The sequence below is a fragment of the Pelecanus crispus genome, chromosome 1 (genome assembly GCF_030463565.1).
Source record: "Pelecanus crispus isolate bPelCri1 chromosome 1, bPelCri1.pri, whole genome shotgun sequence".
NCBI lineage: Eukaryota > Metazoa > Chordata > Aves > Pelecaniformes > Pelecanidae > Pelecanus > Pelecanus crispus.
In genome coordinates, this window is record NC_134643.1 from 107,166,158 (window position 1) to 107,181,003 (window position 14,846).

General features: G+C 43.8%; 1 protein-coding gene across 1 annotated transcript; it reads left to right on the forward strand.

Moving 5' to 3' along the window:
• Window positions 1-424: 424 nt before the first annotated feature.
• Window positions 425-8,797, forward strand: MPC2 (mitochondrial pyruvate carrier 2). Its single transcript, XM_075711326.1, has 5 exons — window positions 425-530; window positions 4,765-4,805; window positions 6,642-6,726; window positions 7,789-7,900; window positions 8,550-8,797. The coding sequence occupies exons 1-5, from the start codon at window positions 425-427 to the stop codon at window positions 8,605-8,607; spliced, it is 402 nt and encodes a 133-aa protein (XP_075567441.1). The 3' UTR covers window positions 8,608-8,797.
• The last annotated feature ends 6,049 nt before the right edge of the window (window positions 8,798-14,846 follow it).

Below are 14,846 nucleotides of genomic sequence, written 5' to 3' on the forward strand. Positions count from 1 at the left end.
CGAAGCCGCAAGGTGGCCATCTTGGGTCTGGGCGCATAGTCGCGGCCCAGGGTTTTCCGCGCCGGCCATCTTGAATGGGAGAGCGAGGCGGTCCCGGCGGCCATCTCTGAGCCGGGCGCTCGTGCCCTTCCCGCGGTACCTCCTGCGAGCGCGCTGGCGCCAGCTCTCCTCACGAGGCGGGGGCAGGCCGCCCCAACCAATGGCGCTGCGCGAACCCTTCCGCCCCGCCCCGCCTCTGGCAGAGGCCGCCAATCAGTGCGCAGGGAGCGGCGCTCCTCCCCCCGGCACGGGGGTGGCAGGTGGGCGGGGCTGGCTGGGGGCGGTGGAAGGACGGCGGGTCGCGGAGGGACGCAGCTGCCGGTACCCGCTCGCCCGCCGACCCCCCGCCGCCGCACGGGCCCCGCGCCCCTCTCGCCGTCCCGACATGGCGGCCGCCGTGGCGGGGCTCCGCGCCTCCTACCACCGCCTGCTCGACCGCATCGAGCTCAAGCTGCCGCCGCGGTTCCGGCCCTTTTACAACCACCCGGCAGGTAACGGGGCGTCCTGCGGCGGCCGCCCAACAGCTGCCGGGCTGCGCCGCCTCCGCGCGAGGGGCCGGGGGCTGAGGGGGCACCTCGGCCCCCGCTTGGGTCCGCGGAGGAAGAGGCGGGGTGCGGCGGGTCCCCGCGGGGGCTGCTGCGGCTGCCTGGCGCGGGGAGCCGGCGGGGGTGCCGGGGCGCTGGGCAGCGGGGTCCGCCGGGGGGGGGGGGGGGGATCCTCCTGCGGCTGGGGAGGCGGGATCGGGGCCTCTGTTACTGTGATCCTGACGCGGGGAGCACTGCCGAAGAGTGGGCTCCTGCTCGTTAAAGGGAAACTTCTTTTATTCGGGAAGAATAAAAAAAAAAAAGCGCCAGGAGCGATACTCATTGTTGCTCTCGTCTCCTGCAATGGACATGGGTGCTGGAGTGTCACTGTCACGTTACTCCACGGCTTGAATCCGGGGAACGGCTGGGCTACCTGATCCTAATCCAGGGCATGCGGTGATTTCCAAAGGGGCCTGAAGGCTTCAGCAGCCGCTTCTTTCAAAGGGACGTGCTGGAAAAACAGGGGGGAGCGCTGCAAGGATTCCTGATCTTGAAGGGTACTCTGGTTTAAGTCAAGCTGCCGTTTGCTTTATTTTCTTTCTGCGGAATCCGGCGCTCCTACCGAAGACGGCTCCTGCCCTTTATGAATCCACTCTTGTAGCTGAAGCGCTCAAGTTTGCCTGAAATGAGCTACCCTTACCTGACCTAACGCTTACCTTTGCTTGAGCAAACACGGGCTTTTTGTGTTATTAGGGAGAAACCTCTTGTAAAGTGATCTGCTTCGGTGCCATTTAGGTGATGTTTGTCATGTAAACAAATTGTGTAGGGTAGTTAAAAAGAGTGCTCGATAAAATCCTAGAATTCCATAGGCTGCTCTTCCCACTGTTTTGTTTCAGTGTGATACGCATCCTTGACTCTTCACCCACCTGGAATATGCACTGTGAAAATGGACTTTAGTTTTTAGTCAGTTGCTCCATCCTCCTATAACGGTCCTTTCTTGAAATGGAAATTATTGCTTTAAAGAAATCACAATTAAAGAGTGAAAACTGCAGTTATCAAAATGTCCAATTTGTACTGAACTCACTAGATCAATATATATATTTAACATTAATGTAATTTTTGTATATAAAGGGTCAATATGTCCAGCACTTCCATTGTAAAGGTGCCAAGCCTCTGAGTGCCACATTCATCCTGTGTGAAATGTGGCAGCTTCCAATTGCTTTTACTGAATACAAGGCATGGTGAGCTCTGGGAACCTCTATGTTCATTCTTCATCAGAACTGTAGTACTAATTGAAAAAGGCTTTGGAGGTTCTCTTACAGTGCTTTTCACTTCACGGAACCACCTGTGGGCCACTTTTGTTTGCCACTGTAATGTTGAAATGAATTTAAAAAAAAAAAAAATCCATTTTTTAGGGACTCTGTGTGTGTGTGTGTATGCATGTATACATATATATCTGCCATAATCCGTACTGATGGCGTAAGTGAGAAAAGCCACAGAGCGAGCAGGTATTGAAGCTGAACCTCTGCCACTTCTGTTTCAGCCCTGAATGTCTTGAAGGTAGGTCTGTGAGAAAGTTATGCAATAGATGTCACTCTGACTGCAAAGCAAGTAGGGTAAAAATGAAAGGCTCACACTTTATCTCTGGTGATGTCTAAGCTTCTAGTCTAATTTAGGAATGTAAGTGTCATTATCATGAAATTCTAAATCACTCCTGAGAAACAAAGAACAACGCTTACTACTTTTCTGCCGCAAAGAAAGCGTCCAGTAAAATAATTGACGCCTGGTCTGAAAAGCTGTTCCTTTGGTCTGAAAAGCTGTTCCTTTGGCGGGCACTGCACAGAGCAAGGCTGCTGGAGGAGAGCGAAGGGCCTGGGGTACAGCACGCCAACTCCCCTGGCTGCCATGGAGTGGGGAGCATTGCTCTTGGCAGCCACGGGGAAGCGTGGGCTGAGCTTGTGCTCCCTCTCCTTTGGCCTCTGTGGTTCACTTTGCCTGATTAAACTAAACTCTCCAGGACAAAGACTTCTTACATTTAATAGAAATCATAAATTCTATAAACTGGACACATACATGGATATCCAAATTAGCTTCTGGTATGTCCCTGCTCTGATGTGCTGCTGTCACATTCATCCTTGAAAAATTCTGGGTGTCAGGATCTGGGAAGAGCTCGCCCTGGCTGGGTGCTTACAGGCGTGCCTCCAGGAGAGGTGTTCTGCTTACGGTGTTTGACAGCTGTCCCTTATAACAAGCTTGGCTTGGTACCTTACTTGTCTTCAATTGTTTCTTCCTTTTGTAGTCAGCAGTTTTAAACTGTCAAATTACCTATTATTAACAAAAATTAATGTCAGTCTTCTTGAAAACTTTACTAGCTGTTTAGGGAATGTTGATTTAATAATTTATACTCATCCCACATTCTCCAGTACTCCAAATCTGAATTTGTGTTTTAGAAGAAAATAGATGATGGTAATTACAGCTACTTCTGTGGAACCTCTTTATAAAGAGCTATACTTGCAGCCTGATACTGACATACTAAGTAGCTGTCTAAGAGAACAGCAACTGAAGTTTATGTCTTTAAAGGATGACTATTGAGTTGTATTTTTTCAACAATACTAGACAGTTTTAGTGGCTGCACAACCCCATGCATCCTAAAAAAATTGAATCCTGTGTAGGTAGAAACATTCAGTTATCCAAGCAAAAAATAATGTGCTAGTAGGTATTAACTGCACTTTGAAACTTGATCGCTGTCACAAGCAGCATGGGTCTAAGAGGGCTTTATGCAAAGCTGTCAAGCCAGTTTTTGTTGCATTCTGCGTTGCAGTTGCCCTGCCCTTTTATAGGGCTTAGTTGGCTTTAAGGTGATGGAGCAACTGATATTTGGAACAATTAGTCTTATCCCCCAAACTGTGAGTTGCTTCACAGATGCTTGCTGTAGAAACCTGACAGTTAATTTTTCCCAAGTCATAGTTTTAAAGCTGAGGGTGCTTAAAACAGGGAATATAGTAACTGCAAGGACTTTTTAAGGCTGAATTGTTAATGAAAAATTAGCTCACATAAAATGCAAGCAACCAAAGTCCTAGTGTTTATCATTTATATTTAAAAACTTTACTCATAATATGTGACATATTCCAGTGAAAACTTGGCTTCATCTTGCATGTTACCAGAATGCTGACCAGTGACCTAGTGAGACCTAAAACTTAACGCGTTTTGATGAAATAGGAACCAGTGTCCTGACTGTCTCCCAGTGCAGGGCATTGATACTTTGGATCATAGTCTCTCTTTTAAGACTTTGAGCAGTAGTCCTAGATTAATGATTTCTGGCAAGGTTGGCAGTCTGCACATTGTAGGTGTGGCATGACAGTACTTTGTTTTAACCAACCAGTTGCCATTTTAGCACTGCTGTAAGATACATGTGTTTGTAAGAGAGATGGTTTCCCCCCAGATCCCATTCCATTGACTATTCTCCCTTCTGTAGATTTTCTCGTCTTCCCCATAATCCTCCTTTGCCTATTGGTAGATTACTGGGGTGTGGGGTTGATTGGGTGGGAAGCATTTTTTCTGCTGGGAAGGCGTGGTTATTCAGAGGTGCAGATTAGAGGTGCATGAGGACACTGTCCTTGTGACACTTATTGCTACTTAAGTTTGCAATTTCTACTCTCACTTTAACCATCTAATGCTGCGGTGCAGCATGTCTCCTGTAGCATGAAGAGATGGGCTGTGATTTGGGAAGGGAAGGAGGGACTGACTTGTTACAGTACCAGTAATAAAATATTTTGGGGGTGTAGTTTGCAAGATTCAGTTCACAAAGATCTCAAATACTAATTCTGCTAGGCCAGCTGCAGAGTAGCTTTTAATCATTATATAGAAACTGTCTTCACTATTCCTAGGCCTTATCCTAACTCTTTTCATTGTAAATGCATTTTGCCTGCTCTAGCGTCCTTGTTTGCTTAAAAATGGAAATACGAAATCCTACTCATCTGTTGCAGAAATGGGTGGACTGACTACACAACTGAAGGTTGATGCACTGAGTTGATGAACTATGAGTACTAGGTGCTAGAGCTTGTACAGTGGTAGAAACTGTGCTAATATACACAATTTGTTATTTTAAAAGGCAAAACAAACCCAAAACTTACTGTGGGTATTAAAGCAGCCACGTCACTGAATAATTTAACTTTTCTTTTTTCCCCTCCTCTTTCTTCAGGTCCCAAAACAGTGTTTTTCTGGGCACCTATTATGAAATGGGTAAGTATCAGATGCCAGTTGGTGTCTGGATGTCAGTCAGAGGGCAATCAGCAGCAACTCATTGAGCAAGCAATAGTTTCCCAGCAGATATCTGAGCCTACGGAAAGATTTAATACCGAGCCTCTAATTTTTAATATACGGGAGGAACAAAATTAGCCTTAGTAACATATCGCACAACATGCAGGGGATACAGCAGGGGAAGAATGCTTTGTGGAAAAATTGTACTCTTTGCTGAAAGTTTCACAAAATCTTTCTCTTGTGAAACACTAACTGTTACTCAAGGTAGGCATGAGCTAGCATATAATTCAAAACTCTTAAAGCATGTATTTCCTCTGAGATTGAGAAATTTGAAAAGTATCTTAAGGAAGTCAATTCCTAAGCCTCAAAGTTTGAAGGCAGGTTAAAGTGTGTCAGAGTGCAAGGTAATCTTGAGAAAACACAAGCAGCCGTTGCCTAAAAAAAGAAAAAAGGCAACTGCCATTTTGGCTATCAGTAGCTCTCTGCTTCCTGTGCAGTTCTGCTTCCCACTCAATTACACCCCTTGGCTATGTCTGTGCACAGGTAAAGTATATGCTTCCTCCCAGTTGTTGTATTGGTACAGATAAAATAAATGAGCTGTAAAATCATAAAGCTGTTTGATCTCCTTGTTTGACAACAAGCAAGGATATAACCTGCTCTCCCTATTGCCAGCTGGTTCGTAAGTTTGCTGTTGTGAACCCCAACTTTTTATAGGCCACAGGCAACACGTTACGCTCTAAGCTGTAGCGTGGTTTCTTTGTCAATCCAAACCAGAGCTGCAGGAACCGTGGTTAACCTTCCAGAGGCTCTCCCAGGCAATGGGCTGCCTGAGTGTGCAGGCAGTTCTTCTGAGCAGGCTCTGGTGTTGACTGCTGCTGTATCAAAAGAGCTAATACACAGATGGTTTTTCTTTTGTGAACATGCAGCTCTAAGCTTACCGTGAAGTTCTTCACTGAGAAATTAAAATTACTTTTCCCTACATGGCAAAGGCACATTTACTGCAGTTACTTGGGTGCACTGAGAATCTGCACCTCCACGGCAGCAACATCAATCCCATAAGTGAGGGAGCACACAGAAGTCTCTACCCTTGAAAACTGGTTTCTTGATTGGAGCGAAAGGAGTCCTTAGTGGCAGTCAGTGAATTAAAAGCATTAGGACTCTTATTGTGGGATTTTGGTTTTGGGGGTGGGGGTGTGTGTGAACTCCTGTAACATGAACATAAAATTGTATTTCCAGCAGAGGGCAATAACACAACACAACAAAGCATGCAGCGTGTTTGCTAGTAATGTTGTCAAGTAGATCAGCCAAGCTATTCCTCACTTCACCTGGAAGTTTTCTACTTTTACTGAAATTATATTAAAAAAGAAGCACTTTCACCTCCTCAGATGAAGCTGTGTGAAGACTACATGGTGTCACACCTACATCTTCACCAGCAGTATCTTAGCCTGAACTTTAGGAAGAAGGGCCTTATTTAGATAAGCTTCCACTTGTTGCATGAAAACCAGTTTTTTTTCAGCTGGTTTCTTAAGCACCTGTGCTTAAATTAACCTTGTTCTTAAATTAATACAAAATTGCCACTGCCTGGGATTTTATTGCAAGCCAGTTGCACCCCCTGTAACTGTGTTCTTATTCCTACCACAAGGGACTAGAAGCGGATAGTGTCCCCGAGAGTCTAATTACTCTGCTCACATAATGCATCCCATCTCCTGCATAATGCATATAGAATAAGCACTGAGCTATGAAGCAACTTCCCCTTGTAAAGCATTTGATCTGTTGCAGGAGGTCCTGGACTGGTGCTCACTGAATTTCTCTTTACAGGGTTTGGTATGTGCTGGAATGGCTGATATGACCAGACCAGCAGAAAAGCTCAGCACAGCACAGTCTGCAGTACTAATGGCCACAGGTAAGGCCAAAGTTACTTCATGCTTTTACACAGCACTCTCTCTAAAACTGTATATACTTCTTTTCAAGTCCTCCATCGGTACTAATCCACTTCTACAGAAAAGGTTTAACTATAATATGCTAGCTCTGACTATTGCTGTCGGATGCTAATTCTAGGACAGACCTATACTTGTTATTAAATCTGTAAGAGTTTTGTGATTATATAACTGTTTTCTACACGTGTCTCAATTTGGAATTGTCCAGAGCAAGTTGTTATGAATTAGGATACGAGTTTCATCCCTTAAGTTACAACAGTACCACTCATTCCACTAAGTGACCTCTTTTGCTTCAGGTCAAGTAATTTTGAAATCAGTCTAGGATATAGTGACTTTTAGAACAGACTTTAAGGGATTAAACAATGGTAGGGTCATTACACTAACGTAACTGGAAAGAATTTCCATGTGTTAAAAGAATTTGGAAGCAGTGGTACATGGACTGCTGCACTGCTGTCTGCTGTGAATTTTCACACTGGCAGAAACAATGTTCTGTATGCAAGGTGTTCCACCAGATCTTGTCAGGGGCAGGACTTATGGCAGCTAAAGCTGAAAATCAAAATCACAGCTGCCACCTTCTTCCTTCTCTGGACTTTATTGTGATACCTGACACAGTGCTGAGCATTTTGCATGATATGTAAACCCTTCTTGACTGGTAGATTCTGTGATCTCTAAGCTGGTGCAGCAAGCTGGATATACTACAGCAAAATGCCACTACCCTGCAACTGTGCTGGAGAATTAAGGTCTAGACTGCTGTACTGTACAGAGAATCTTTGTTTGATATGTAAGACTATGATTGACCTTATTGCCTGGTTATTTTGGAAAAATGCAATACATACCCATAGCTGCCCCACTGGCACTTGATGCGCTTTTAACTGAGGAATGGCTAGTTACAAGAAAAGCAGTTGTCTAACATGAAGTTGTAAAACTTGGTTAAACTGGCCCATGATGCTGTCTCCAAACTTAGGGGAATGTCTGAATATTTCACTTTAAAGACTTAACATCATTAAACTGTCCCTTTCATTCAACAGGCCTTATTTGGTCAAGGTACTCTCTAGTTATTATTCCTAAAAACTGGAGTCTGTTTGCTGTGAACTTCTTTGTTGGCTGTGCTGGTGGCTCTCAACTCTTCCGAATATGGAGGTATGTATTAAGAAGGGCTACTCTACATACTATAATTAAGCATTCACACCACCTCATCTTAACCAGGAATTTAGAAATTCGACCAGCCTCAATGTCAGTGCAACAGGCAAGAGGAACTGAACAATTAATTAAACATTGCAGAACTTTTTTGCTACATTGTTAGTTTTCCAGTTGAGTGGGAGTGAAGCTTTGAATATTTTCAGCATAGCTAGAGCACCTTTTAAGGAATGCCCTGTGTAAGCCGTAGTTTCTGGGTCTAAGGCATTCTTTAAAAGCTGTTGGTCTGACTGACAAACAGCCTAGACTTTCTCCTCTTCATAAGCTTTGCACTTCTGTCAGCTTTCAGTGTTGAATCGTGTCAGTTCCAGCTGCATCAAAGGGCTCTTAAGCAGAGCAGCATTTTAATTTTTATTTAAATATTTCTTGAGGAAAAATTTGGAGTTCTCTGGCTTCAGTGCTGACTGCCAATGCAGCAAATGTAACAACTAATTTGGAACTTCTTACATGAACTAAACTATCTTATCCTGAGTTTCCACCCTCAAGTCCATTGTAATTTTAAACCTCCTCTGCTGAACAGATTGTTAGGAAGACACTGTTATTGTAACTGGTGTTCTTTTCTTAGTCTGTGTGCTTTTTTTTCCCCCCATAGGTATAATCAGGAGCTAAAAGCAAAACAACAAGAGCAGCTGCAGCAAAGAGATGCTTAACCCAACAGTTCAAATCCAACAACGCACAAACCCTTCCCCATGGGACCTAGCTTCACTAATTTTAATGTTTTTTTTCCTCTGAGAAAATGAAAGAGGAAATCTAAACGTCTAGAGAGCAAGTGTTTTCTAAGTGCAAATAACAAAGTATCTCCACATATTTAAATAAAGTGCAACCTTTTAAACCGAAGTAAAATTGGGTGTCTTATATGGTCTCTGTAAAAGAAACTGTGGATTGTGCCTAGAACGAGTTGCTGGGCCCCACCTTATCTGACTCTAGTGAACAGTGCCAGGAGTGACACGGTACTGGTGACGGTCAGCCAGAGCCTCAGACCAAGTAATCTTCTTTCATGTCACGGTCAGACCTGGGGGTTTTACCTTACTTTCAGTAACCAACAACAGCAGCATTTGCATTTCACTCCCTGATGCTCTTCCCTGGTAGTGTAAGGATATTCTTTTTAGCTTCAGCTATGTATGTCTTCATTTGTTTCCCAGCCACCACCATCTTTAACAAGAGGAGGGCAAACTAGTATGTGCCACTGGTGTTTTAGCTTCTGTCATCCTTTACAACTAGAGGCGGAAGATGGGTACATTCAAGTACCTGGTTCTTGGGAGTGTGAAAAATAAAAAGCCAAAACTTCCATTACTCACTTTCTACCTCTTAAGTCCATACAGAGTTCCTGTGAAGGTGTGCACTCAGGAAACACGTACCTGTCAGTTCTCCAAAGCTTTGGAGGCAGTGGTCTGCTCCCATCTATGGCATGTTTGTGAATAAACACTGAAGCCTTCCCTGAAAGTCAACATCCCTCCCTACTTGCTCTCCTGTAAAGAGGAAGAATGTGCCACTGTGAAATAGCTTCCAAGCAAAGGCTTTACGTAACACTGCAAAAGCTCAGCTGTTACTGAGAACTACGAGAATTGTGCTCAGAGTGTGGCATTGATGAGCTTCCCTGGCAGGCTCTCTGAGACCTCTTCCACCAAAGCTAGGAGTCAGCACCAGAGCTCAGGAATTTATATCCAGGAGAAAACACTAACTGTGAGACAGAGTAGCTTCTTCAGGATTCAGCTTTCAGGAAAATTAAGGCCTTGAAATACTGGAGTTTTGCAAAGTCCTGTTATTAAGTCTCTCTCCACCCCTATTTTCCCCCAATCCCATTTGAGTTATCACCCCAGCATGGCAAGGGTGGAAAGGAAAGGAAACGGTTCTATAGTTACAAAAGCTACAGCTTCTTGTTGTGGTGCTGACGTACCCTCCTTTCTCACCCTGTGTATAACATTATATTATCCTGTGCGAAGTATTTGTGCAGGATACTTTAAGGAAAGCATTTTCCATTCTAACAAGACATGCACCTGATAGTCTGGCAGCTCCCCTTTTTCAGAGGCTGCCCTGCCACGAAGTTATTTCTTGCCTATGTGTATTCCACTACAGTTTTGCATTTCTTAGTTCTCCTAGCTACAGTGGTAATACAGGGTATGAATTCAAATGGTGAACTCCCCAGCTGTGTTGTTCACGGAGCTGACAGAGACTGCAGTGACTGAAGAATATTGCCAGAAAGAGAGGTGGTGTATTTCAGTCCCCCTCCCTTCCCAGTCCCTAACCAGATAAGACTCATCCAGCAAACCAGTAAACCAGTAATGGGGGGGGGGGGGGGGGGGGGGGGGAGGGTGTATTAAAATATTCACAAGATTACAATAGAAAACATGAAAGTCCATTCAAGAAAAAATATCCAAGATAACAGTTTCCAGATGAGACTGTAAAAGCAAAAGCACAAACAGTTGGTACACTGGCTCTTCATGTAATCAGGCCATGCAATGCATATCTAGCTCCCTCACAGATTATACACCTGTCTTACAGGTGTTTGTTCTCTTGCATACCTCCAAGACAGAGGTTTACAAAAGAAAACTACCCAGTCTATGTTTCCAATTGCATTTACCACATGAAACCAGCTGGCATTGCAGGGAGACAGAGAAGATTGCACAGCACACTGATCTCCAAAGGCATTGAACTTACATTTTAGAGTGCAAAAACACCTTTAAATGAAAGGGCTTATTAGCTTTAGGGCAGTGAAGAGAAGGAAAGGAGAAGCCTCAAGAAGAGTATAATTGCTGAGCATAGTTAATATGATTTTGTAGTCTCCCATATAAAAATGTTACCTAAATACTAGCACCACAGGGGTGTGGCCACAGCCCAGAAGTCTTCTCACCTTTGATGGTTTTAAAGAGAAAATATTTCCATCACCTATTATACAATAAAAATATTTTGTATTTGAGGTCCTAGGTAGATACATTAATAATGTCAAATTCCAAGACAAGATTTCAATACGGAGTGAAGGTGTTTTGCTTATAACTCAGACAGCCCACGCTTGACCTCAATGAATCCACTCTAAGGCAATGCAGCTTCTAAGTTGCATACACACATTTACTGCAGTTACAAGACAGATGGTTACCTAAACAGTTCTCACAGGTTTAAAAAAGTTAAAAACCTAATTCCAGCTCTTCTAGTCACAAATTGAAGTATCACTAAAGCTTTGAGAGAAAACAAAACCCTATGGGTCTCCAGTTATGACACATGATTCAATTAGTTACAGGGACATATTTGCCACCCTGTAATGGCTCTTAATGCCATTTCATGAACATGCCGACCATCTCCCTCCCAGAACAACTGCTGAAGTCAAAAGGGGCAATGAAGATTTGATGTACTGAGTACAGCTACCAATTTACGTAGATCGATACTTTATAATTATTTGTAATCCTCTTCTCAAAATTAATTTCTGGTAATCAAAAATAAGAAAGAATATATCCACTATTAGTAAAAAGCCAAAACTTTTCCACTTTGCAGTTCTGTTAAAAACAGGGAAGATGAATGATGCCATTCATATCCCTGGCTCTAGGGGGTGCCAGCTGGCTTAGCTGCCAGGCTGGAGATCCAAAACTACACTCCTACAACGTGTAGGTGGTCACTTTTACCCATAAAAGACTTCCCCCCACCCCAGCTGAGAAATGGATTTCAGATTGATCCCAGTTTTGTTTGCATGATGAATAAAAGAGAATTCATTGCAAGTCTTTTACATGACACAGACCTTCCCCAGCTCCACCATCCAAGAGCAATGACCCACGCAACAGTTTTAGTCATTTGCTACTGCCTCAAGAGAGGCTGCCTACCCCCCAGCAGCAGCACTTCTTTTTAAAACAGATGGTCCTAGAAAGAGCTAGCAGCAGTACTACAACAGGACAACACACTTAGTGTTCCTCCAAGTCCAAGCTGTTCCTTTCTACCTGCAAAGAACAGCATCAGAGAATTAAGAGAGCAGCAGTAGAGCAAGCAGAGTTAAACTTCCGGTCACCATAACATCAGGATATGATGACCTTGTCTGACTTTAATCTTTGCTTGCTACCCATCAAGGAAACAGAAGTCCTCTGTCTCCTGAGACTTTACTAAATAAGCCAGCTTAGCATCAGTCCCTTTCATCAGCACAAGTTATCGTATGATTAAACAAGCTAAGATAACCTCAGGGACAGAAAGTTCACAAGTGTTATCTCACATTGCCTCAAGTTCTTTTGACTTCAGCCTGAGTAAGTTATTTAATAGCTACATTGGTCATGTTTCCATGACTAAAAAAAATCCCCAAAAAGATAATTCAATAGCCTTTGCACTGGAGAGGGATTCAGACTGATTTCTGCTACTCCTGGCGGAAGGGACTTTTGTTTCTTTCTAAAAAGATATTCAGCATTTTTAAAAAACACTTCCAAGTTCATTCCGTCTTCACAAAGAGGATCCAAGCAGCTTTGCAATGAGCCTCCTCAGTATAAGCAATATGAGCATACCTGTAGCTAAACAAAGGCAATGGAAGGAGATGTTTCCTAAAGTTTGTTAGCACCAACCAGATCAGTGTGTTTCCTAAAGTTAGCACCTGCCAGAACAGCGTGTTTCTTAAAGTCAGCACCAGATCAGGATTGTCCTCAGATTCTCCAGTATATTCCAGAAGGAAAAGAAACAAACATTAGTAGCAGACTTCAGAGCCAAGGACAGCCCTATCTTGTCATAGCAGCAAGTTTTGGATCGCTACATTCATCACATTTCTCCTCTTACTCTAAAATGTCTCTGGAGAAAGATGGTGATGCACACGGATGAACACAGGCAGATCAAAATCAAGTTTCTCCATCAACCATGTCAAAAGCGTTTGTTTCTTACTAAGTGTAAAACAAATGTTGGGAAGTAACAGCCTGGTAGATAAGGAAAGTAGCAGCAGCAGTATTCATCCAGATCTTAACGAGGCTTCTAACAAAGGCAGGTGTTGTCAGGAAACCAGTGAAGTCTGATCCTGATGAAAGAATATATAGTGTTGGCATACCCAACTTTGTTGGGAAAAAAAAACCCCACTGTACACAAAATAGTTATTAAAGTTGCACTGTCATAATTAAAGGATTATCTAATGTGGTTCTGAAAGGGCCTGCCATGGCCTAAAATTATTTTTCATTTACTTGATGTTACAGTGGAATCATAGAATCATAGAATGTAGGCTTAAGTTTGCAAATATCAAGCTAAGAGTGTTGCAAGCTCACTAGAGGACAGGATGAGAATTCAAACCAAGTTTTCAACTGACAAATTGAAGATGAGGTCTGAAAAAGCCGTAACATAATTTCAGTAGAGACAAATTTGCAGACAATACAAAACAAGGAGGAGATGCTGGCACACCAGATGGTTGTGCTGCCATTCAGAGGGACCTGGACAGGCTGGAGAATTGGGCTAAGAGGAATTTCATGAAGTTCAAGAAGGAGAAGGGCAAAGTCCTGCACCTGGGGAGGGACAACCCCATGCACCAGTACACACTGGGGGCCACCTGGCTGGAAAGCAGCTTTGCAGAAAAGGCCCTGTGGGGGCCCTGGTGGACACCAGGTTGAACATGAGCCAGCAGTGTGCCCCTGCTTGCAAAGAAGGCAAATGGCATCCTGGGCTGCATTAGGCAAAGTATTGCCAGCAGGTCGAGGGAGGTGATCCTTCCCCTTGACTCGGCACTGGCAAGGCCACACCTGGAGTACTGTGTCCAGTTCTGGGCTCTCCAGTACAAGAGAGATATGGACTTACTGGAGCAAGTCCAGTACAGGGCCACAAAGATGATAAAGGAACTGGGGCATCTTTTGTATGAGGAAAGGCTGAGAGAGCTGGGACCGTTCAGCTGGAAGAAGAGGTGGCGTGAGGGGGGATCTTATCAATGTGTATAAATACTCGGTGGGAGGGAATGAAGAGCACTACTCTTCTCAGTAGTGCTCACTGGCAGGACAAGAGACAATGGACAGAAATTTAAAAAAAAAAAAAAAAAAAAAGGGAAATTCCACCTGAACACAAGGAAGCACTTTTTTTTTTTTACTGTTTGATCACTCTAAGTGATCAAACAGTGGAACAGGCTGCCCAGAGATGTTGTAGAGTTTCCATCTGTGGAGATACTCAAAACCCAACTGGGCACAGTGCTGGGCAACCTGCTCTAGCTGACCCAGCCTGAGGAGGCGGGGTTTGGACTAGATGATCTCTAGATGTCCCTTCCAACCTCAACCATTCTGTGACTGATTCTGTGAAATAGACTGAACTAGGAAATAGGTAAGAATCAGAGAGAAGGGATTATGGTAGACCAAACTGAAAGTTGTTTTCTGCTACAAAAAAGCCAACACCACATAAAGATGCACAAAACAGAAATCCTTCTACTATATGCTGCTCTGAGAAGACCTCAGCTGGAATGCCACTTCTAGTTTTGAACTCCAGATTTCAGGATACAAATGGGTCAGCTAAAGAAATATCCTCTTCAGCAGAAGAGAACAATCAGAGATCCTTAACAATCTATGAGGAGTTTAATCTAGAAACAAGAAGCTGGGAAATTATATTCAAGTAGTACACTTGAATAGAGGAAGGAAATAAACTGCCCTGCGCATCCTCTGTGCAAGTATAGGTTACATAAAAAAAAAAAAAACCCACACATCAAAAAAACTAGAGTGAAGCCCTAGATCTCCTCCAGAGGTCATTCAGCCTCCACTACAGGCTTTTAAGAACAGATAAACCATCTCTATGGAAGTGACAGTGGTATAACAGAGCCATGGGAGAGAGGTGAGGGAGTACTACAGCTTCCAGATCCCTTGGAGACCTTTTTCATGCTTATATGAAATGACAGAGCTTCGAGGAAGAAACATTTCATTGAAAGGTTCAACAGAGTCTGAGGCAACCACCTACAGCTATAGCTTTCTATCCCTTT

Excerpts from the sequence above, each read along its gene's own strand:
- MPC2 (XM_075711326.1), top strand. The coding sequence starts at position 425 with ATGGCGGCCGCCGTGGCGGGGCTCCGCGCCTCCTACCACCGCCTGCTC. Across the intron at positions 4,806-6,641 it reads GGGCACCTATTATGAAATGG|GGTTTGGTATGTGCTGGAAT; the intron begins GTAAGTATCAGA and ends TTCTCTTTACAG. Across the intron at positions 7,901-8,549 it reads CAACTCTTCCGAATATGGAG|GTATAATCAGGAGCTAAAAG; the intron begins GTATGTATTAAG and ends TTCCCCCCATAG.